Raw genomic sequence first — 24396 nt, 5'->3', positions numbered from 1 at the left:
TTTCAATCACAGTCAGATTATTTCTTGCTGTTATTGTTCCATGTTTGTGTTTCGTTCTCATATCTGTTCTTGTCCTTTCTTCTCATTTAGAACCGGGTCAAATCGTGAATCTTTCTATTAACCAAAGCTACACCAGCATCAGTCTGAGTTGGACCCCTCCTCCTGGTCAGGTCTTCATGTACAGCATTGGGTGGAGCAATGGTTCAACGGGAAACACCTTCATCACGAATAACTCCTCTGCTGTGTTGTCCAACCTGAGTCCTGGTACTAACTACACAATCAACATCATTGCTGTTGCTGGAGACAGTCAGACAAAAGGGGACCCATACATTTTATGGCGATTCACAAGTAAGCCTCATAGTCTTTTATTGTCAACAGTTCATTGCTACACTTACAATTTGGAATTTTGTCATGTCAAAGCCTCAAAGTGATGTTTTTCATCAATCTAGACTCCAGTTACCTAGTACCTCAGATTATTATAATTTTTTTGGCGATACGATACAATACAATACTACTACAATACTACTAAGATAAATGTAAGATGGACAAGAGTTGTTGTTAAGTTACAGATCTCATTGTGTCTGAGGTCACAACACATGTTTGTAACACGTAAGAAAACATTTTTTTTTCTTAAATGGTTATAATAAAAGTAGAAAAAACGTTAACATCTTAACACAATATTGATTTTTTTAATGAGTAGAAGACTCAAAGGCACCTTGAATATTACTTGGTAAAATGTTGTTGTATTTGATGAAAGTGAACTATCACATCAACGTTACAGTAAGTTGTCCATTTTCCCTCCTGTCCTGTTGTTGTCCTGCTCTTACAGAGCCTGAAGTAGTGACTGATCTCACTGTGACTGAGGTCACAACATCCTTTTTGTTACTGAACTGGACTAAATCAGTAGGAAACAGTTTCTTCTATTACGTACAGTGGACTGATGGAAATTCAACCAATAGTCAAAATGTTACTGTGACGTATGTCAAGATCTCTAATCTGACTCCTGGAGTTCAGTACAATGTTACTGTGATAACAGTAGCAGGAGATAACCAGACACAGAGTGAATATGCATATGCTCCCCAATACACAAGTAAGATGATAACTAAGATTTTATTGGTGGCAGTGTTTATAAGATATTTCATATTTTCAATATTCTCTTTTGTCTGTTATGTGTTGTTATGTCTTGTTAGACCAAGGGAGAAACAATAATATTTCAGTACAGGTTTTGTGTTCGAGAATTTGAAATAAAATCAAAAAATGCTTTGCATCTGCTTTCATTTCTAAACACTGTTTTTCTTTAAAGTTCTTCTTCAGGGGAAATGCATGAATACATACTTTGTTTCAATCACAGTCAGATTCTTTTCATGTTGTTATTGTTCCATGTTTGTGTTTCGTTCTCATATCTGTTCTTGTCCTTTCTTCTCATTTAGAACCGGGTCAAATCGTGAATCTTTCTATTAACCAAAGCTACACCAGCATCAGTCTGAGTTGGACCCCTCCTCCTGGTCAGGTCTTCATGTACAGCATTGGGTGGAGCAATGGTTCAACGGGAAACACCTTCAGCACGAATAATTCCTCTGCTGTGTTGTCCAACCTGAGTCCTGGTACTAACTACACAATCAACATCATTGCTGTTGCTGGAGACAGTCAGACAAAAGGGGACCCATACATTTTATGGCGATTCACAAGTAAGCCTCATAGTCTTTTATTGTCAACAGTTCATTGCTTACAATTTTTACTTTAGTCATGTTAAACCCTCAAAGCTACGCTCTTCATCAATCTAGACTCCAGTTATTCAGTAGTTCAGATTTCAATTTTTCTGCGCTACGATACAATACGATACCATAAGATAAATGTAAGATAGAGATAAGAGTTTTTGCTAAGTCAATTCACTTTTCCATCTTTGTCCTGTATTGGTCCTGCTCTCACAGAGCCTGAAGTAGTGATTGATCTCAATGTGACTGAGGTCACAACATCCATTTTGTTTCTGAACTGGACTAAACCAGTGGGAAACGGCTTTTTCTATAAAGTACTGTGGACTGATGGAAATTCAACCTACAGTCAAAATGTTACTGTGACATATGTCAAGATCCCTAATCGGACTCCTGGAGTTCAGTACAATGTTACTGTGATAACAGTAGCAGGAGATAACCAGACACAGAGTGATGTGGGAGCTGTTTCTCACTTCACAAGTAATTTCAATTTTGTCCTTCATCACAGAGGATGAAATAATGATGAAGTCAGTGGAATTGATAACAACATCTTAACCAATTATCTTTCTCTGAGGTGTACAGTAAATGACTTAAATACACTTTTAGTAAAACTTGGTTAGTTCATGGTCATTTTCACATCAAGGTTACAATGGGTTAAAATGCATGTATCCCTTCCTGATAAGATAAGATAAGATAAGATAAGATAAGATAAGATAAGATAAGATAAGATAAGATAAGATAAGATAAGATAAGATAAGATAAGATAAGATAAGATAAGATAAGATTTGGCACAAAATTATATCATAAGACAATGATAAAACAGGATTATATATGCATATGTTACAATACGATGTAATACCATAAGATGCATGTAAGATAAATTATTATAATAGGAAATGAGAGAAGAGTTGTTGCACTATATCAAATGCTAATTTTCTTCATTGTCCTATATTTGTCCTGCTCTCACAGAGCCTGAAGTAGTGACTGATCTGACTGTGACTGAGGTCACAACATCCTTTTTGTTACTGAACTGGACTAAACCAGTAGGAAACAGTTTCTTCTATTACGTACAGTGGACTGATGGAAATTCAACCTATAGTCAAAATGTTACTGTGACATATGTCAAGATCTCTAATTTGACTCCTGGAGTTCAGTACAATGTTACTGTGATAACAGTAGCAGGAGATAACCAGACACAGAGTGATGTGGCAGCTGTTTCTCAATACACAAGTAAGATGATGATGATCATTGTTTTATCGCAGAGACTGCTCATAGCAGGACTATAGAAATGATACATTAATGTTTTTTTTAAAAAGTATTAATGTTATTTTTAATATTCCGGGGGTTGGAGGCTTAAAGGTATTGTAAATACAGCTCTGTTGGATCATGTGACCTATAGTACTTTACTTAATATTACAGGAGCTGAATAGTGCACAAAATATGATACGATACGATACTAGTCCACACGACACGAAACAATGTGAAATGTACTTTCTGTTGTGTTATAATCAGATTGATTTGCGATAAGTCAAGAAAAGACAAAGAAAGAAAAGACAAATTACGATACAGAAAGATGAGAGCAGATTGTTGCACTATATCAAATGTTTTTCTGTCCTGTGTTTTTCCTGCTCTCACAGAGCCTGAAAAAGTGACACATCTCAGTGTGACTGAGGTCACAAAATCCATTTTGTTTCTGAACTGGACTAAACCAGTGGGAAACAGCTTTTTCTATAAAGTACTGTGGACTGATGGAAATTCAACCTATAGTCAAAATGTTACTGTGACATATGTCAAGATCTCTAATCTGACTCCTGGAGTTCAGTACAATGTTACTGTGATAACAGTAGCAGGAGATAACCAGACACAGAGTGATGCGGCAGCTGTTTCTCAATACACAAGTGAGATTATGATGATCATTGTTTTTAATTGTTGAAAGAATCAGGTATTTTTGAATACAGCTTGGTTGGATCGTCTGAGCTACTGTACAGTAACTTATAATAGCTAATTAGAGCATGGGCTAATATACAATACAATACGATGTATACTTTCTGTTGCGTAATATTAGACATTTAATCTGAAGTTGAGTCATATCAACTGGATTTGTTGTTTTCCCAGTAGAAACGCTTCACCAGCAATCCAGGTGAAGTCTTCAATTTGACGGAAGTTGGCTGAAGGCCACACATTTATCCTTTAGTAAGGTTTCCCCTCCCACTTGTGGACGATGGGCTTGTTATTAGAACAAAGGGGTGAGGGTAGTAGTTGTGAACTCTCAAGCTCCTCCTCCTTCGTTAGTCGTTGGGTGTGACAGATATCAGTCCTTCAGCCAACTTCCTTCAGACTGAAGAAGCCACCTGGATTGGTGGTGAAACATTTTTACTGAAAAGAAAAAATCCAGTTGATATGACTCGACCTTCAGACTATTCCACCTGGACGACTGAGAATCTTTACTGACACAATAAACATTTAGGATGAATTACCAAAAGAGAAAATGAGATAAGACACGATACAGAAAGATGATACAAAATCAGATGAAAGGCAATTAGAAAATATTACAATTCTTGTTACACTAATGTGTATCCAATGGTATTTTCCCTCCTTGTCCTGTACTTTTCCTGCTCTTACAGAGCCTGAAGTAGTGACTAATCTCATTGTGACTAGTTTTACAACAACCATTTTGTATGTGAACTGGACTAAACCAGTGGGAAATAGCTTTTTCTATAAAGTACTGTGGACTGATGGAAATTCAACCTATAGTCAAAATGTTACTGTGACATATGTCAAGATCTCTAATCTGACTCCTGGAGTTCAGTACAATGTTACTGTGATAACAGTAGCAGGAAATAACCAGACACAGAGTGATGTGGCAGCTGTTTCTCAATACACAAGTAAGATGATGATGATTGTTGTTTTATCGCAGAGACTGCTCATAGCAGGACTATTAAAATGATACATTAATGTTTTTTTTTAAAAGTATTAATGTTATTTTTAATATTCTGGGAGTTGGAGGCTCAAATGTATTGTAAATACAGCTTGGTTGGATCATGTGACCTAATGTACATTACTTAATATTACAGTAGCTGAATAGTGAACGAAATACGACACGACACGATGCGAGATTTACTTTCTGTTGTGTTATAATCAGATTGATTTGCGATAAGTCAAGAAAAGACAAAGAAAGAAAAGACAAATTACGATACAGAAAGATGGGAGCAGATTGTTGCACTATATCAAATGTTTTTTCCATCCCTGTCCTGTGTTTTTCCTGCTCTCACAGAGCCTGAAAAAGTGACAGATCTCAGTGTGGCTGAGGTCACAACATCCATTTTGTTTCTGAACTGGACTAAACCAGTGGGAAACAGCTTTTTCTATAAAGTACTGTGGACTGATGGAAATTCAACCTTTAGTCAAAATGTTACTGTGACATATGTCAAGATCTCTAATCTGACTCCTGGAGTTCAGTACAATGTTACTGTGATAACAGTAGCAGGAGATAACCAGACACAGAGTGATGTGGCAGCTGTTTCTCAATACACAAGTAAGATGATGATGATTGTTGTTTTATCGCAGAGACTGCTCATAGCAGGACTATTAAAATGATACATTAATGTTTTTTTTTAAAAGTATTAATGTTATTTTTAATATTCTGGGAGTTGGAGGCTCAAATGTATTGTAAATACAGCTTGGTTGGATCATGTGACCTAATGTACATTACTTAATATTACAGTAGCTGAATAGTGAACGAAATACGACACGACACGATGCGAGATTTACTTTCTGTTGTGTTATAATCAGATTGATTTGCGATAAGTCAAGAAAAGACAAAGAAAGAAAAGACAAATTACGATACAGAAAGATGGGAGCAGATTGTTGCACTATATCAAATGTTTTTTCCATCCCTGTCCTGTGTTTTTCCTGCTCTCACAGAGCCTGAAAAAGTGACAGATCTCAGTGTGGCTGAGGTCACAACATCCATTTTGTTTCTGAACTGGACTAAACCAGTGGGAAACAGCTTTTTCTATAAAGTACTGTGGACTGATGGAAATTCAACCTTTAGTCAAAATGTTACTGTGACATATGTCAAGATCTCTAATCTGACTCCTGGAGTTCAGTACAATGTTACTGTGATAACAGTAGCAGGAGATAACCAGACACAGAGTGATGCGGCAGCTGTTTCTCAATACACAAGTAAGATGATGATGATCGTTGTTTTATCGCAGAGACTGCTCATAGCAGGACTATGGAAATGATACATTAATACATTAAAAAAAAAAAAAATTAATGTTATTTTTATTATTATGGAGGTTGGAGGGTCAAAGGTATTGTAAATACAGCTTGGTTGGATCATGTGACCTAATGTACATTACTTAATATTACAGTAGCTGAATAGTGCACCAAATACGATACGATACGATACGATACGACACGACACGACACAAGATTTACTTTCTGTTGTGTTATAATCAGATTGATTTGCGATAAGTCAAGAAAAGACAAAAAAAGAAAAGACAAATTATGATACAGAAAGATGAGAGCAGATTGTTGCACTATATCAAATGTTTTTTCCATCCCTGTCCTGTGTTTTTCCTGCACTCACAGAGCCTGAAAAAGTGACAGATCTCAATGTGACTGAGGTCACAACATCCATTTTGTTTCTGAACTGGACTAAACCAGTTGGAAACAGCTTTTTCTATAAAGTACTGTGGACTGATGGAAATTCAACCTATAGTCAAAATGTTACTGTGACATATGTCAAGATCTCTAACCTGACTCCTGGAGTTCAGTATAATGTTACTGTGATAACAATAGCAGGAGATAACCAGACAAAGAGTGATGTGGCAGCTGTTTCTCAATACACAAGTGAGATGATGATGATAATTGTTTTTAATTGTTGAAATACTCAGGTATTTTTAAATACAGCTTGGTTGAATCGTCTGAGCTACAGTACCTTATAATAGCTAATTAGAGCATGGGCTAATATAGAACACAGTACGATGTATACTTTCTGTTGCGTAATAGTAAACATTTAGTCTGAAATTGAGTCATATCAACTGGATTTCTTGTTTTCCCAGTAGAAACTCTTCACCAGCAATCCAGGTGAAGTCTTCAGTCTGAAGGAAGTTGGCTGAAGGCCACACATTTATCCTTCAGTAAGGTTTCCCCTCCCACTTGTGGACGATGGGTTTGTTATGAGAACAAGGGGCTGAGGGTAGTTAGTAGTTGTGGATTCTCAAGCTCCTCCTCCTTCGTTAGTCGTTGGGTGTGACAGATATGGGACCTTCAGCCAACTTCCTTCAGACTGAAGAAGCCAATTGGATTGGTGGTGAAACATCTTTACTGAAAAGAACAAATCCAGTTGATATGACTCGACCTTCAGACTATTCCACCTGGACGACTGAGAATCTTTACCGACACAATAAACATTTAGGATGAAATAACAACAGAGAAAATGGGATAAGACATTATATAGAAAGATGACACAAGATCAGATGAAAGGCAATTAGATAATATCACAATTCTCGTTAAACTAATGTGTATCAAATGGTATTTTCCCTCCTTGTCCTGTATTTTTCCTGCTCTCACAGAGCCTGAAGTAGTGACTGATCTCATTGTGACTGGTTTCACAACAACCATTTTGTTTGTGAACTGGACTAAACCAGTGGGAAACAGCTCTTTCTATAAAGTACTGTGGACTGATGGAAATTCAACCTATAGTCAAAATGTTACTGTGACATATGTCAAGATCTCTAATCTGACTCCTGGAGTTCAGTACAATGTTACTGTGATAACAGTAGCAGGAGATAACCAGACACAAAGTGATGTGGCAGCTGTTTCTCACTACACAAGTAAGATGATGATGATCGTTGTTTTACCGCAGAGACTACTCATAGCAGGACTACAAAAATGATACATTATTGTTTTTTGTAAAAAGTATTAATGTTATTTTTAATACTCTGGGGGTTGGAGGCTCAAAGGTATTGTAATTACAGCTTGGTTGGATCATGTGACCTAATGTACATTACTTAATATTACAGTAGCTGAATAGTGCACCAAATACGATACGATACGATACGAGTCCACAGGACACGACACGACGGGACACGATGCAAGATTTACTTTCTGTTGTGTTATAATCAGATTGATTTGCGATAAGTCAAGAAAAGACAAAAAAAGAAAAGACAAATTATGATACAGAAAGATGGGAGCAGATTGTTGCACTATATCAAATGTTTTTTCCGTCCCTGTCCTGTGTTTTTCCTGCTCTCACAGAGCCTGAAAAAGTGACAGATCTCAATGTGACTGAGGTCACAACATCCATTTTGTTTCTGAACTGGACTAAACCAGTGGGAAACAGCTTTTTCTATAAAGTACTGTGGACTGATGGAAATTCAACCTATAGTCAAAATGTTACTGTGACATATGTCAAGATCTCTAATCTGACTCCTGGAGTTCAGTACAATGTTACTGTGATAACAATAGCACGAGATAACCAGACAAAGAGTGATGTGGCAGCTGTTTCTCAATACACAAGTGAGATGATGAGGATGATTGTTTTTAATTGTTGAAAGACTCAGGTATTTTTAAATACAGCTTGGTTGAATCGTCTGAGCTACAGTACCTTATAATAGCTAATTAGAGGATGGGCTAATATAGAACACAGTACGATGTATACTTTCTGTTGCGTAAAGGTAAACATTTTGTCTGAAATTGAGTCATATCAACTGGATTTCTTGTTTTCCCAGTAGAAACTCTTCACCAGAAAGCCAGGTGAAGTCTTCAGTCTGAAGGAAGTTGGCTGAAGGCCACACATTTATCCTTTAGTAAGGTTTCCCCTCCCACTTGTGGACGATGGGTTTGTTATGAGAACAAGGGGCTGAGGGTAGTTAGTAGTTGTGGACTCTCAAGCTCCTCCTCCTTCGTTAGTCGTTGGGTGTGACAGATATGGGACCTTCAGCCAACTTCCTTCAGACTGAAGAAGCCACCTGGATTGGTGGTGAAACATTTTTACTGAAAAGAAGAAATCCAGTTGATATGACTCGACCTTCAGACTATTCCACCTGGACAACTGAGAATCTTTACCGACACAATAAACATTTAGGATGAATTACCAAAAGAGAAAATGAGATAAGACACGATACAGAAAGATGATACAAAATCATATGAAGAGCACTTAGACAATATCGCAATTCTTGTTACACTAATGTGTATCCAATGGTATTTTCCCTCCTTGTCCTGTATTTTTCCTGCTCTCACAGAGCCTGAAGTAGTGACTGATCTCATTGTGACTGGTTTCACAACAACCATTTTGTTTGTGAACTGGACTAAACCAGTGGGAAACAGCTCTTTCTATAAAGTACTGTGGACTGATGGAAATTCAACCTATAGTCAAAATGTTACTGTGACATATGTCAAGATCTCTAATCTGACTCCTGGAGTTCAGTACAATGTTACTGTGATAACAGTAGCAGGAGATAACCAGACACAAAGTGATGTGGCAGCTGTTTCTCACTACACAAGTAAGATGATGATGATCGTTGTTTTACCGCAGAGACTGCTCATAGCAGGACTACAAAAATGATACATTATTGTTTTTTGTAAAAAGTATTAATGTTATTTTTAATACTCTGGGGGTTGGAGGCTCAAAGGTATTGTAATTACAGCTTGGTTGGATCATGTGACCTAATGTACATTACTTAATATTACAGTAGCTGAATAGTGCACCAAATACGATACGATACGATACGAGTCCACAGGACACGACACGACGGGACACGATGCAAGATTTACTTTCTGTTGTGTTATAATCAGATTGATTTGCGATAAGTCAAGAAAAGACAAAAAAAGAAAAGACAAATTATGATACAGAAAGATGGGAGCAGATTGTTGCACTATATCAAATGTTTTTTCCGTCCCTGTCCTGTGTTTTTCCTGCTCTCACAGAGCCTGAAAAAGTGACAGATCTCAATGTGACTGAGGTCACAACATCCATTTTGTTTCTGAACTGGACTAAACCAGTGGGAAACAGCTTTTTCTATAAAGTACTGTGGACTGATGGAAATTCAACCTATAGTCAAAATGTTACTGTGACATATGTCAAGATCTCTAATCTGACTCCTGGAGTTCAGTACAATGTTACTGTGATAACAGTAGCAGGAGATAACCAGACACAAAGTGATGTGGCAGCTGTTTCTCCCTACACAAGTAAGATGATGACGATCGTTGTTTTATCGCAGAGACTGCTCATAGCAGGACTATTAAAATGATACATTAATGTTTTTTGTAAAAAGTATTAATGTTATTTTTAATATTCTGGGGGTTGGAGGCTCAAAGGTATTGTAAATACAGCTTGGTTGGATCATGTGACCTAATGTACATTACTTATTATTACTGAAGCTGAATAGTGCACGAAAAAAGACACGACACGACATGAAACAATGTGATATGTACTTTCGGTTGTGTTATAATCAGATTGATTTGGGATAAGTTAAGAAAAGACAAAGAAAGAAAAAACAAATTATGATACAGAAAGATGAGAGCAGATTGTTGCACTATATCAAATGTTTTTTCCCTCCTGTCCTGTGTTTTTCCTGCTCTTACAGAGCCTGAAGTAGTGACTGATCTCACTGTGACTGAGGTCACAACATCCTTTTTGTTACTAAACTGGACTAAACCAGTGGGAAACAGTTTCTTCTATTACGTACAGTGGACTGATGGAAATTCAACCAATAGTCAAAATGTTACTGTGACATATGTCAACATCACTAATTTGACTCCTGGAGTTCAGTACAATGTTACTGTGATAACAGTAGCAGGAGATAACCAGACACAGAGTGATGTGGTAGCTTTTTCTCACTTCACAAGTACGACAATGACTGTTTTCAATGTGTTTATTAAAGTTTTAAGGGTCAAAATTTCTTCTAATTTGCTGTTTAGTACATGAAGCCTCTCACCACATTTCAGATTAATGTGAGAAACTAATTTTCAAGTTTTAGGTCGAGCTGCAATGTTGTAGACCTGATTTGTGCAAGGAAGGCTCTTAAAATCTCTAAATATTATAAGTTCAAATAGGAAAAAAAGATGAAATGTGACTCTAATTTGTGTTTTTCACCAAAGCGATTTCAGTTATAGATTTTAAATCCTGCTTTCACAAAACCAATAACAGTTAGAAATTGTATTGCAAATAAAAAGCTAAATGTTCTGCACAGCACCTCCTCATAGCGCAAATGTACAGTAACTAGTCTAAAATATATATTTTATGTGTTAGATCAATTATTTAAACTTCTTGTGTCTCAGGGACCTTGACATAGGAGCTGAAGACTTTATTAGTGACTTTCTTTACTTTGTATACTTTCTTTACTATGTGTAGGGGTCAGGGCGTTTTCTATTGTTTCTATTTACAGTACATTAATGTTTTCCTATTTGCTTCACTTTAGGACCTGGCCAGATTGGAGCGCCTACTGTTAACCAAAGCACATCTATCATCTCTCTGACCTGGACATCGCCTTCTGGCCAGGTTTTCCAGTACAAAGTGGTGTGGCAGAGTAATGGCGCACCCACGACCACATACACCAGCATTAACTCCGTCGTGCTATCAAACCTGGCTTCTGGTACTCTCTATACAATCACTATCAGTGGCGTTGCTGGGGACAACCAGACAGAAGGAAACCCTTACACGCTGATGTCCTTCACAAGTAAGTCCCGCTAAGTCTGCACCTGGCATCGAGTTTAGAAACCAAAAAATGACAAAGGCTCCTTATGCGTGCAGGGCCTCAAATGCCACAGAACATCACAGTGACGGGACGAGGAACTAATACTCTGAGCATTAACTGGACTTTGCCTAGTGGGAGGGTTGATTCCTACGTGGCAAATATCTCTGATTTAAGTCAGAAATATCTTAACAGCAGTACAACAAATCTCACCGCAGCCAGTTTTACTTTCTTGTACCCTGGGAGAATTCATTTAATCTCAGTGACTGCTGTAGCTGGGTCGTTCTCCAACACATCTGGGCTGCTTCAGTTTGCCACTGGTAGGTTCAGTTTTCTTAGTAAATTTTTGATTTATTTTAAAACCAACATATAACATGTAACGTGTCTCAGATTTGTCATAGATTGTTGACATTTTTCTACAGTACATCCCTACTTTGAACATGTGCATGCCTTATAAAACACATTTGTATTTTAGTTCCCAACCCTCCTGCTAACATCACCATCAGTCAGAGGACTAACTCTTCCCTCAGTCTGCAATGGCCGACTCCTTTTCAAATGGAGAGTGCTCCAAACATCAGCTATGCTATCACCTACCAACCTCAAGGCGGCGTGTTAGAAACGCAGGTCTCCTTAGGGAACAGCACAAATCTGCTTCAGCTTTTGTCTGGAACTTCGTACAGTATAACTGTAGCAACAGTCGGACCCCAGAATTTAACAAGCACAATTGTCTTTGGGTCTTACTTCACCTGTAAGTGCCAAACCAAAAAGGTTTTTTTAAATATTCATGTAGTGTCATGAGTCTGTTCTCTAAACTAGCATTTTTCTTGTATTTGTCATGTTTCCAGTGCCCAATCCTGTGGAGACCCTTACAGCCAGTCCCCAGTCCAATACCTCAATCTTGGTGACGTGGTATAATCCACTGGGGTACCAGTCATATTACAAATATTTGGTTAACACCAGCACAAATTCAGTATTTTTTAATCAAACAGTTAGCACTAACAATGCCAATGTGTCGAACCTGACCCCAGGCACTGCTTATAATGTCAGTGTAACGACGATCGCAGCAGAAGGAAGTATATCCACAGGCACACAGACATTCAGCTACACAAGTAAGACTTCCTCTGGCATTTAGCTAAGCTCCGTATCCTGTGTTTAAGCCTATTTTGTACTGAGATTTTTGGTCTTGTCTAACCTCGTTGCCACAGTGCCCAATGCAGTGACTGGCCTCGCAGCCACAGTTTTAAACACAACCACCGTCCTGCTGACATGGGCCAGGCAGAGTGATAAAAAGGATTCCTACTCCTATGAGGTGATCGCCCTCGACGGCGCCACAGTGGTTCAAGATAGAACAACCATTACGGAGAACTACACCTTCTTCGGTCTGACCTCTGGGAAACTGTACACGTTTAATGTGTTTACAGTTGTAGCAGGAGTCAAATCCACTGTGCAGACCACATTAAGTTACACATGTATGTCTTTGAAGTACCTGTTACAGTTTGATGCTCCGGTTTTAATTCATTTCAGATATCCAACAAGATATTTTTTTTCCTCAGGGCCTGACGTTGTGTCTAAAATCAACGCCATAGGCAGCACAACCAACATGTCTGTGAGCTGGACACTAGCGGCTGGGCAGGTGGACACCTACAATGTCATGTTGTACAGAAACAGCAGTGCAGTACAGCCAATGGTGATGAATCTGAGCAACACAACTGTAAACACACAGTTTCAGGGCCTGACGCCCGGCGTGGTTTACTGCGTCGTGGTCGTCAGCAAAAGGGGACCTGTTAGCAGTAATAGCTCAAGCATCTGCAACGCAACCTGTGAGTTACATGCACGTTGTTACTTACAAAGAAATCTGTGCATGAGACTCTGATAAAACTCCATCCCTTCTCCTCCTCAGTTCCCAATCCTCCCGGCCCCATCACAGTGGTCAGTCAGACGGTGTATTCCATCAACTTCACCTGGCAATATCCAGGGGGCATGGACTACAGTCAGTACAGCTTCATTGTGTTTACTGCAAACAGCTCCGTTCTGATCACAAGCAACAGCTACCTGCTGGCCAGTCTCCAACCTGGAAGTCTTTACAACATCTCTGTTGTTACTCTTGGCATCTTGAGCTATACAAGCACAGCAGTAACAGCACAAAACTATACTAGTGAGTCCTACAATCAAAGAACATAAAATATTTTTACAGGCAATGTGGTGGTAGCTGCACAGTTCACAGTTGAAGCTTCATGAAGCCTCAATGCTTTTTGTAATCCCATCTGTTTTGATTTCTCAGGACCTAATTCAGTAATTAACCTGCAGCAGACACAGATCACCACAAATTCAGTAACCTTAACGTGGGTGCAGCTGACAAAGAACTCTTCCTATTCGTATATGGTGCAGTTTACCAACGGCTCCTTTATGAATTTTACTGTGGTTTCATATCCCCCAATAACAATCACTGGGCTTCTGTCTGGGAGCAACTACAACTTCACTGTCATCTCACAAACAGCAGACTACACTCAGGCAGCTCCCGTGACAGTATCCTACTTTACACGTATGTAAGAATCCTTTCAGAAATACTGCCTCAATATCAGCAACAGTAAAATAACACATTCTCCTATGTTTGTAGGACCATACAACGTAACAGGAATAAAAGTTGTTACCTTGAACACAACCGCTGTGAATTTATCTTGGACGCAACCACTGGAGTATAAAAACAAATATACTTATCAAGTAAACACAACAGGCTGTGGTTCCGAAAGCAGTAGCTTCCCAGGACAAGTGGCAGTGATCTCAGGTCTCACCCCGGGGACCAACTGCACTGTCTGTGTTTCTGTCAGGGCAGAAGATGGCACTGAAGGGGCAGCACAATGCCTCTCTCAGTACACTCGTAAGATCCTTATCTGTCATTTCTCTATAATATACTTTACACTGTCAAGGAGGTTGATGACCTTTAATCTTTCCTACTCTACACACTAACAGAGCCTTGGCCAGTGCAACCCAGTATCTCCAGTCAGGGCTCCAACAGTTCTGTACTGGTGTCATGGACCAGTCCACCTGGAAATGTAGAGTATTATGAGGTTCAGCTAAACGGAACCAATCAGGCCCCAGTTGTGATGAAGGCGCTCCCTCCCAATACCTCTGTCGTGATCGGCAGCCTGTCTGCCGGAACGCTTTACAGTGCTGTTGTAATCAGTTGCAGTGGACCCTTCTGTGCCTCATCCATAAACATCACAAACGCAACATGTGAGTGTGATACCTTTAAAAAGTGTTTCAAATGATATTCAGCAGACTGAATAAGTCATCACTTTCTCCTGCCAGTTCCTAACCCTCCTGGGCCAATACAAATCCTGACAAAGACGACCAGCTCCATTAGCATTATGTGGATGGCAGCTCCTCTGATGGCAAATGCATCCTTGTACTACCACCTGACAATCCAGTCAGCACAGGAATTAGACAATGACACATCCAGCACCAATTACACATTTACCCCCTTGCTTTCGGGGACTTCCTACAACATCTGCGTTGAAACTGTGGGTGTGATGGGATTTGTGAGCAACATGGGTTGCAGTTACATAATCACAACAAGTAAGCAATGTGAAGAAATGAACTCCCTCCTCCTAAATGTTTTTGAGTCTCCCTGTCTTCATGTTTTCTGTATGGAGTAATATTTACATCTGACGAATGTCTTTCGAACAACCAGGACCGCAGCCTGTGAACACTGTGATGGCTGTTATGGCAACGGTGGACAACATAACAGTTGAATGGACCAAACCTGGTAACTACCAGGCAAGCTATTATTACATTTTGGCTTGGCAAAGCAAAAACGGACCTATGAACATTACAACTAAAAACCAGAACTTCATAATCTATGGCATGGATCCCGGCAGCCAATACAGTTTTAACGTCATCACAGTGACCTCTGATGGCACACAGGGTGATCCAACAGGGAACTCCAGCTGTACAAGTAAGACATTTAAACACATATGTTTATATCATTTGCAATAATATTACATGTGAAAAGCTTAACTTATGTGTATTTAGACTTACAAAGCATTGCAATCTACTTTATCTACCATGGATGAATGGTTAACAGCTGTGCAGATGTGTGCCAGTGGACACTACAGTACACTTCTAACTTACAAAAAAACCCCAATAGGCTACAGTACATCGAAGTCAGAATAAATTAAAGTTTCTTGAAGAGCTTAAAAATTCAGCAATGATCACTCATGTCTTTTTCTGACACTGATTTCTGTTGTATGCTACAGATGCAAGCCCAGTGATCAATGGAAGTGTGATAAGTCCAAATGGAACTGATGCAAAAATCCTCCTGTCATGGAGTAAACCCAGTGGTCAACACACAGGCTTTCTGGTCAATGTAACAGACACCCAAAGTGGCAACATCACCCCTATGACGAGCCAATGTTGTAATAAAACAATATCTGGTCTCCTTTACAATCATCTATATATTGTGACTGTGGTGACGCAGAGCTGTGGACAGTCTAGCACTTCCGTGTCTCTAACCTGCACAACAGGCATCACGAGTAAGATGGATTCAATAAACAAGTGCATCCAGACATCCAGTGATTTTAGTCTTTAGCTTTATTGATTTGTAGATCAAAGTGTGTATGTGCTAAAGTAGTGAAAAACCTAACTGTCTATTTCATAATTTTCCCTAAGATCCCCCCATACCATCTGACTATGCATCGCTGACGACTGTGGCTGCCACGTCATACAACCAGTTTTCCATTCAGATCCAGTCCCGTCTCTTGAATGACATTAATGGAAAAATCACACAAGTTGGGGTATTGGTGGCAAAGAACCCTCCTGGTGGGTTTCACTGCCCTCTCTTACTGTGGAAAACTGTTATATTTATCAATTTATTTTCTTTTTCTAATTTTTTTTCTAATTTCTAATTCTTTTTCTGCTTCAATATATCCACCTGCAGTAGGTCCAACCACTGGTTGGAACCAGTATTTAACTGTGACTTACGACCAGTGGCAGACATCAGGTGCTGCAGCATATTTGGCAACAGTCCAAAACACCAGCTCTCTGACACGCAGTGCTGTGTTAATTATAACCTTGGGGGATGGATCCCAGTGGCTTGATTACGTTAATGGACCACTGGCTCCCACTGCAAGCTACCAGTAAGAATGAACCTTATTATAAAGAACTGCCAGTTTCTTATATATACACACACACACACACACACACACACACACACACACACACACACGTATGTATGTATGTATGTATGTATGTATGTATGTATGTATGTATGTATGTATGTATGTATGTATGTATGTATGTATGTATGTATGTATGTATGTATGTATGTATGTATGTATGTATGTGTGTGTGTGTATGTATGTATGTGTGTATGTATACAATGTATGTAAGCTCGGGTCCTCTACCAGAGGCCAGGAAGCTTGAGGGTTCTGCGCAGTATCCTTGCTGTTCCTAGGACTGCACTTTTCTGGACTGAGATTTCGGATGTTTTTCCAGGGATCTGTTGTAGCCACTCCTCCAGTTTGGGGGTCACTGCCCCAAGTGCTCCGATCACCACAGGCACCACTGTGGCCTTCACCTTCCAAGCCTTCTCCAGTTCTTCCCTGAGCCCTTGGTATTTCTGTAGTTTCTCATGTTCCTTTTTCCTGATGTTGCCATCGCTTGGTATTGCCACATCCACCACTACGGCTTTCCTCTGCTCTTTGTCCACCAGCACAATGTCTGGTTGGTTCGCCATTACCATTCTGTCAGTCTGGATCTGGAAGTCCCACAGGATCTTGGCTCGCTCGTTCTCTACCACCTTGGGAGGTGTTTCCCACTTTGACCTTGGGGTTTCCAGTCCATACTTCGCGCAGATGTTCCTGTATACTATGCCAGCCACTTGGTTATGGCGTTCCATGTATGCTTTCCCTGCCAGCAGCTTACATCCTGCAGTTATGTGCTGGATCGTCTCAGGGGCCTCTTTGCACAGTCTACACCTTGGGTCTTGTCTGGTGTGGTAGATCTGGGCTTCTATGGCTCTGGTGCTCAGGGCCTGCTCCTGTGCAGCCAGGATGAGTGCCTCAGTGCTGTCCTTCAGCCCAGCCCTTTCAAGCCATTGGTAGGATTTGTTGAGATCAGCCACTTCAGTTATGTTCCGGTGGTACATCCCATGTAAGGGCTTGTCCTCCCATGATGGTCCCTCTTCCAGCATCTCATCCTCTGTTCTCCACTGCCTGAGACATTCACTCAGCACCTTATCTGTCGGGGCCTTATCCTTGATGTACTTATGGATCTTGGATGTTTCATCCCAGATAGTGGCTCTCACGCTCACTAGTCCTCGGCCTCCTTCCTTGCAGCTAGCGTACAGTCTCAGGGTGCTGGATTTGGGGTGGAACCCTCCATGCATGGTGAGGAGCTTTCGTGTCTTAACATCTGTGGTCTGTATCTCTTCCTTTGTCCACCTTATTATTCCCGCAGGGTATCTGATCACTGACAGGGTGAGCTGTTTATTGCCCGGGATTTTTTCTTGCCATTGAGCTGGCTTCTTAGGACTTGCCTTACTTGTTGGAGGTATTTGGCTGCTGCCGCATTCCTTGTTGCCTGTTCAAGGTTGCTGTTCGCCTGTGGTATTCCAAGGTACTTGTAATTGTCCTCAATGTCTGCTATTGTTCCTTCTGGGAGTGAGACCCCTTCTGTGTGGGTTACCTTGCCTCTCTTTGTCACCATCCTCCCACATTTCTTGAGCCCGAATGACATCCCGATGTCTGAGCTGTAGATCCTTGTGGTGTGGATCAGCGAGTCGTTGTCTCGCTCATTCTTAGCGTACAGCTTGATGTCATCCATGTAGAGGAGGTGACGGGTGGTTCTCCACAACCTCATCGAGTTTGCAATGAAGGCCCTTAGTGTTCTGTTGATGTTGTACAGCTCCAAGCATTCAGTGATCCATGTGTGTGGCATTGAATCATAGGCTTTCTTGTAGTCGATCCAGGCTGTGCTCAGGTTGGTGTGTCGCACTCTGCAGTCTTGGGCGACTGTTCTGTCAACCAGTAGTTGGTGTTTGGCTCCTCTGGTATCCTTACCAATGCCCTTCTGTGCTTCGCTCATGTATTGACCCATGTGTCCACTTATCTTAGCTGCGAAGATGCCTGACATGAGTACACATACATACATACATACATACATACATACATACATACATACATACATACATACATACATACATACATACATACATACATACATACATACATACATACATACATACATACATACACATTTATTTATTTCAATAATCGATTAATTTGTCAATTATGATGATGTTTTGCTTATTAGAAATCCCTTATGATGACTTTTTAAACTAAATGTTGGACTCTCTAAATCTCAAAAAAAAACAAGCAAGCATAGAGTTTTTTTCCCACATGATGATCTGCAGCAGCTCCAGTTAAACTGTGGGAGAAAACCCATGAAGACGCGGGAAAACTGTTACATTTAGTGTCTGCACAGTTTAAGTTGCACTGCTCTGTGTTGGCGCCTTTCATCATTATGTAGCGAACGAGATGATGTGCAGCCAGCCAACGCTTGCAGCAGAACAGATTAAGTAGCAAAGTAACTTTTAACACAGCGGCACCTAACACCAGTGTTTCATTCTTACGTTCTTCTGTGTCATTGTAGTATTCACAAACCCTGAGCTTAACTTTGTATGACTTGCAGGTTAACGTTGTCTTTATTTAATATTTAATGCTCATATGAAGACACATGCCGCAGCCTTTGTCCTGCTGCCATTTGGGTTGTTTTCTCCGGCATTTCGCCAGCGGCTGCGTTTTTTTGACATAAAATGAGCAGCCCGACTAATCGGTAACGGAAAATGGATAAATTACCTATACATTTCCGACATCAATTATTATCGATTCGTCCATTTGTTGTTGCAGCCCTAAATAAAACTAATCTGATTATTCTGATGTCTTTTTTCAGTTTTCAGTTGCTGTGAAATAAAGATCGCTTTATTTGTTATTAATTATACATTTGAACTCTTCTAACTGGTTTATTTGAACCGGCAGATATTCCATAGTGCTGTTTACCAGTTTAATTGTAAATGGTAATCATGTGGATTGGTCGTCCCTCGTGTCAATAACACCCTTCTACAGTGTGGTTACTCTACCTCAAAATCCAGGTAACTTTATTCATAATTATTGTCGATGTAGTTGTATGTATAAAACACTTTCAGAGCATAAACTGTTCACTGGCTGCCATCTCGTATTTTTCAATATAGCAATTGTCACTGGCCTTGCTGTGGGATTTACAACAGGGTTTTTAGTCGCCATCTTTATAATGCTCATTGGCGGGTTTATCTACTGGAAAAGGTTTGTTATTGTCATTATCATCATATAAAAGACCACTGTTGCGAAAACAAGGCTCTGAGCTGATTGTGTATCACAGGTCACACACAAAAGAACCGAACATCCCCATCACAACAATGAGGTAAGATCGTAAGGCCAATACAGACATTTAAATAAATGACAACAACTAACATGGCTTTATTTCCTCTCTCTCTTTCTATAGATCCAAAGTGTGAGTATAAATTAGAGTACAAGTTTGATACAGTGTTATTTATTATTACGAATCCACTCATCTGGTTAGCTTAAACCAAAAACTGTTTGTTTGGTCGAACTCTGGCTTGTTTGAGCAGAAGTGTGCCGGTCAGGGTGGAGGACTATGAGGCTTACTACAAGAAGCAGAAAGCTGACTCCAACTGTGGCTTTGCTACAGAATTTGAGGTTAAGCACTAATATTGATTGGTAATGTAATGCTTATTATTAATAGTGACGTCATTATCTGTGCACTGATTTGCTGACATTTCTTTCGCTTTTGTTGTCAAGGACTTGAAGCCTGTTGGCACAAATCAGTCGAAAGCGCATGCTCTTAATCTGGAGAACAAGTCCAAGAACCGCTACAACAACGTGCTTCCCTGTGAGTCACACGAACTAATCCACCAGTGGTGCATTTCACATTGACCCTGTTTTCCAACTAATTCCACCTCATACTGTGTATACCTTTATCATGTGTTGCTCAGCCATAGTCATAACATCTCACATGTAGCGTTTGTATGTCGTGTGATCTGCTTTGCCTCCTAGACGACTCTTCTAGGGTGAAACTCTCTATAGTCCACGGAAACACAGAGGATGACTACATCAATGCTAACTACATGCCGGTGTGTACTGACTCTCCTTAAAGCAGCTCTCTAGCTCTCCATCATTGCTTTAACATTGGTGCTAAACTTACTGTAGCTGCTCATTCATATGCTGGATGCCACCAAGTCTTCACCACTCCACCTTCATCTGGTTTAATGTTTGAAACAGTCTCGATGTTGCGAATGCTTAAGTATCCTGAGAATGTTTATGTGATGTGTGGGCTGCTTTATTTGACCTGGCAGGGTTACAACTCCAGGAAGGAGTTTATTGCAGCTCAAGGTCCTTTGCCTGTCACAGTCAAAGACTTCTGGAGGATGATCTGGGAGAAGAATGTACAGACCCTTGTTATGCTGACACGCTGTAACGAGCAGGGACGGGTGAGTACCAAGTCAATTGGCAGCAGCACCTTGTTCTAGCACAGCACAATGCTTTGTCCAACTTTTACTCAGAATGTACATGTAACACCATGAATATTTACAGATCAATGATCATCTTTTCTTTACAGGTCAAGTGTGATCAGTACTGGAGCTCTGGCACCAAGCACTATGAAAACATCAGTGTCACCACAGCTGCTGAAATACCGCTTGAAGACTGGACTATCAGGGATTTTAGCATCAAAAATGTACGTAGCAACTTTCTATATATTCCAAAAGGAAAACTAAACAAAAACAACTTATTTAATGTGTTGGTTTTTAACAGGTGAAAACAGCAGAGACACGTTTGGTGCGCCAGTTCCACTTCACAGCTTGGCCAGATCATGGAGTACCAGAAACTACTGAGCTCCTGATCAGCTTCAGACACCTGGTCAGAGAGCACATGGACCAATACTCCAAACATTCCCCTACTGTGGTCCACTGCAGGTCAGACAGAGCACATGCACAAACACACTCATTCTGCTGTAAATTGTTTGTAACAACTTCAGAATTTTCTAAAATAATCACCTGATTGAATCTTCTCCCACTTCCGTCCATGTGTCCACTCTCAGCGCTGGTGTTGGACGAACAGGCACCTTCATAGCCATTGACCGTCTACTCTTCCAAATCGAAAGGGAAAACAGCGTAGACGTGTTTGGCATTGTCCATGATCTGCGCATGCATCGGCCACTCATGGTGCAGACAGAGGTAGGACTCAGTCAACAATGTTACTTTTGCTACAGATGTTTTTCTTTTGCATGTTTGAAATGAGTATTTGTACTTGGTGCCTCTGCAGGACCAGTATGTGTTCCTCAACCAGTGTGCCTTAGACATCATCAGGTCAAGAACTGGAACCAATGTGGATCTCATTTACCAAAACGCCACTGCACTCTCTATTTATGAAAACATACAACCCAAAAAGGGATTACATAAAAATGGTCACCCTCTGTAACCCGAAGAGACTATTAGCAGATTGTGCTGTATTTATTTTTGTACCTTTCAGGGATCCAGTAGATTTCTGGATTTAAACATATTTTTGTATTTATTTATTAAAATGGTAAATTTGTTATAATAGAAAAGACTATATATGAAATCATTGACCAAAAATGCTTGGTTTACACATAGACACTGAATATCTGCAATATTGTGGATGTAGTATCTGTGGTATTACAGACATTTGATTCTTTTAATGGAACCTCTGGAATTGCCATGTACAGAGATCCTGGCATAAATAAAAGCCACTCACTTAGGAAACAACTGTAAACTTGTTTAAAGATCTTTTTTCATGTAAATATTAATTAGTGCTCTTTGCACTTCTTGTGTTTGTGTCTGAAATTCTTTTTCATAAATAGGTTTGTTGTAAAGTTGTTTGTATTTGAATGCACTATTGCACACATTATTATGCACTGGATGCAATCCTACACTGTCCAACATGAGCTCTTTTTTTTATATCTTGTTATAGTTTTACTACTGCTTGGTAAATGCTTAAAACTTTTAGCTTTTAAGCCACAATTGATTGCAAACTTATTTTATATCACATCGAGATAATGCTCAGGAATTGAAAATTAAAGCTAAATATTTTACTGTAAGACATTGTTTTGGACTATAAGTGATGATTCATGCCCATTTGTGTATTCCTATAGTGTGTAGAATCTTTGTGAGTGAATGTAGCAAAGTCGTTTTTACAAGAAAGTAGCTGCAGTATAATTAAAGAATTTTAATTATTTTGTTAAATCTTTGTTATCTTTCTATAATCTTTCTTATCCCAGCTATCTAAAATCCATAAATGCTCCATCACTTACCTTTGAGGACTGTTTGAACCCCATACATTGTCCATTCATGTCCTGTGTGGCTTCGTTCGAGTAAAATCTAATAAAGCGATCTGGTCCACACGGTAAATCCACAATAGTCGGCAAACTGCAAGTTTCCTGCTCCAACTCTTAAAGTAAGCGAAAGATTATTCTCCTCCTCTTCTATGAGCCATAACTCGCCACAGGAGAAACCGAAAGTATTACGGAGATTTCAAGATGGATGCCGTATCGCATTTAGTATCTTCTTCTTCTTCTGTTTGTCTATTAATTGGCGGGTGGCAACCCACTGAACGGTGCATTACCGCCACCTATTAAGATGAAGTGTGAACCCGTGTTGATAGATCAAGGAAAAAATAAAATAAATTAATTAAATAAATAAAGAAAAAAATAATAAAAAAAAACATTTTTTTCCAAGCATTGTCCTTCCCTCAGAAACAAAACTAATGCCCTGTAACTTCCTAACCAACCGAGTATCTGCTGTAACGTGAAATCAGGTACCCTTTGTGCTGTCAACGTTCTCCTCAATCTGCCCCTTGCTGAAATGTACACACTACGTGCTTACATTTCGTTTGTGCCGGAGAAAGACAAAAACAGCCACATTATGGGGTTGTGTCAGCCATGAGAACCAATGATGTTCCGTTTCCTACCCACTCTCAGGCTCATAGCATTAACTCTGTAAGTGCCAAATAAAAAGGGAGAATGCTGCTGTGTACCTGAGAGTGCCCTCAACGCATAGATATGAAACAAGTAGGGATGGGGGTTCAGACAGCCGTCTCCAGTCAGGTCAAAAGGCCAGAAAGTGAAGCCTTCTCTTTCCTACCTATGAATTATTGTCCCACACTGTTACATATAAGCTTTTAGGTTACAGTGAATCCTAATATAGCATTATGGGGTTGTTCTACAGCCTATATGCTTTAATTTGAGCCCTCAGTGGCATCTGTAGGTTGAAGCAGGCCAGAGTTGTGACCTTTGGAGTCACAGGGCCCAGGCAGATTTGGAAGGGGGGGGGGTCCCATATATTGTTTTTTAATCCTATTTGATTTATTTCTTCATATATTGGCTTCATTCTTTGGATCCCTTTTGTCTTTTAGCCCGTTCCATAATACACCAGAATGATATTTGCTTGTATTTATAAAGGGAAAATCCAGGCGAGGTGGAAGATTATTTCTTTCTCTGTGTTCTAAAGTGTGTAACTATTTATCATTTATAGTAGATCTACAGTAAATCTGACAGGTGTGTTGAAAACTTCAGTGTTACCTGTCCAAAGAGTCCAACCATTTACATATACTCCAAAGGGTTGAAGAAGAGCTCTCATTTGAATCTCTTAATTTGTTCAGGCCCAAATGCCCCTTGATTTCATTATCACATAACACAGTCCACTGCTGCATCCAGAGAGGCAGTCAGCCATTTTTGGTGTTTAGTGCCTAATTAGAATGTGAAATACATAGTGTCTTACAAAGGTGTTCAACATATTTACATATTTTGCTCACTCTCACCATTCAGCTATGATTAGCAAGACCCCAATAAATTTGAAGTGAACATGCAACTCTTGAGCCATTAAGCCACAATATAGTTAACAAAGGCAGAAA

The 24396-nt window shown here is 39.8% G+C and overlaps 1 protein-coding gene across 1 annotated transcript in view; it reads left to right on the top strand.

The window, feature by feature from the left end:
* Window positions 1-22730, top strand: part of ptprja (protein tyrosine phosphatase receptor type Ja) — a 35010-nt gene extending 12280 nt beyond the window's left edge. The window contains exons 8-48 of the mRNA XM_055509827.1: window positions 91-348; window positions 830-1090; window positions 1431-1688; window positions 2682-2942; window positions 3350-3643; window positions 4211-4597; window positions 4987-5247; window positions 5637-5897; window positions 6309-6569; window positions 7295-7583; window positions 7864-8272; window positions 8851-9226; window positions 9651-9911; window positions 10310-10570; window positions 11144-11401; window positions 11476-11736; window positions 11892-12164; window positions 12262-12525; window positions 12622-12885; window positions 12970-13236; window positions 13317-13571; window positions 13698-13958; window positions 14034-14294; window positions 14387-14650; window positions 14726-14992; window positions 15108-15371; window positions 15673-15948; window positions 16085-16234; window positions 16353-16551; window positions 19453-19565; window positions 19665-19755; window positions 19832-19873; window positions 19955-19963; window positions 20037-20169; window positions 20272-20362; window positions 20527-20603; window positions 20826-20960; window positions 21089-21205; window positions 21283-21443; window positions 21569-21704; window positions 21793-22730. Coding sequence (XP_055365802.1) covers window positions 91-348; window positions 830-1090; window positions 1431-1688; window positions 2682-2942; window positions 3350-3643; window positions 4211-4597; window positions 4987-5247; window positions 5637-5897; window positions 6309-6569; window positions 7295-7583; window positions 7864-8272; window positions 8851-9226; window positions 9651-9911; window positions 10310-10570; window positions 11144-11401; window positions 11476-11736; window positions 11892-12164; window positions 12262-12525; window positions 12622-12885; window positions 12970-13236; window positions 13317-13571; window positions 13698-13958; window positions 14034-14294; window positions 14387-14650; window positions 14726-14992; window positions 15108-15371; window positions 15673-15948; window positions 16085-16234; window positions 16353-16551; window positions 19453-19565; window positions 19665-19755; window positions 19832-19873; window positions 19955-19963; window positions 20037-20169; window positions 20272-20362; window positions 20527-20603; window positions 20826-20960; window positions 21089-21205; window positions 21283-21443; window positions 21569-21704; window positions 21793-21948 — 9143 coding nt within the window. The 3' untranslated portion in view covers window positions 21949-22730. The remainder of the gene's footprint in view (window positions 1-90; window positions 349-829; window positions 1091-1430; window positions 1689-2681; window positions 2943-3349; window positions 3644-4210; window positions 4598-4986; window positions 5248-5636; window positions 5898-6308; window positions 6570-7294; window positions 7584-7863; window positions 8273-8850; window positions 9227-9650; window positions 9912-10309; window positions 10571-11143; window positions 11402-11475; window positions 11737-11891; window positions 12165-12261; window positions 12526-12621; window positions 12886-12969; window positions 13237-13316; window positions 13572-13697; window positions 13959-14033; window positions 14295-14386; window positions 14651-14725; window positions 14993-15107; window positions 15372-15672; window positions 15949-16084; window positions 16235-16352; window positions 16552-19452; window positions 19566-19664; window positions 19756-19831; window positions 19874-19954; window positions 19964-20036; window positions 20170-20271; window positions 20363-20526; window positions 20604-20825; window positions 20961-21088; window positions 21206-21282; window positions 21444-21568; window positions 21705-21792) is intronic.
* The last annotated feature ends 1666 nt before the right edge of the window (window positions 22731-24396 follow it).

Source organism: Betta splendens, chromosome 6 (genome assembly GCF_900634795.4).
Source record: "Betta splendens chromosome 6, fBetSpl5.4, whole genome shotgun sequence".
NCBI classification, from domain to species: Eukaryota; Metazoa; Chordata; class Actinopteri; order Anabantiformes; family Osphronemidae; genus Betta; species Betta splendens.
The sequence above is the reverse complement of the archived record's forward strand: the minus strand, read 5'-3'. Positions and strand labels throughout refer to the sequence as shown.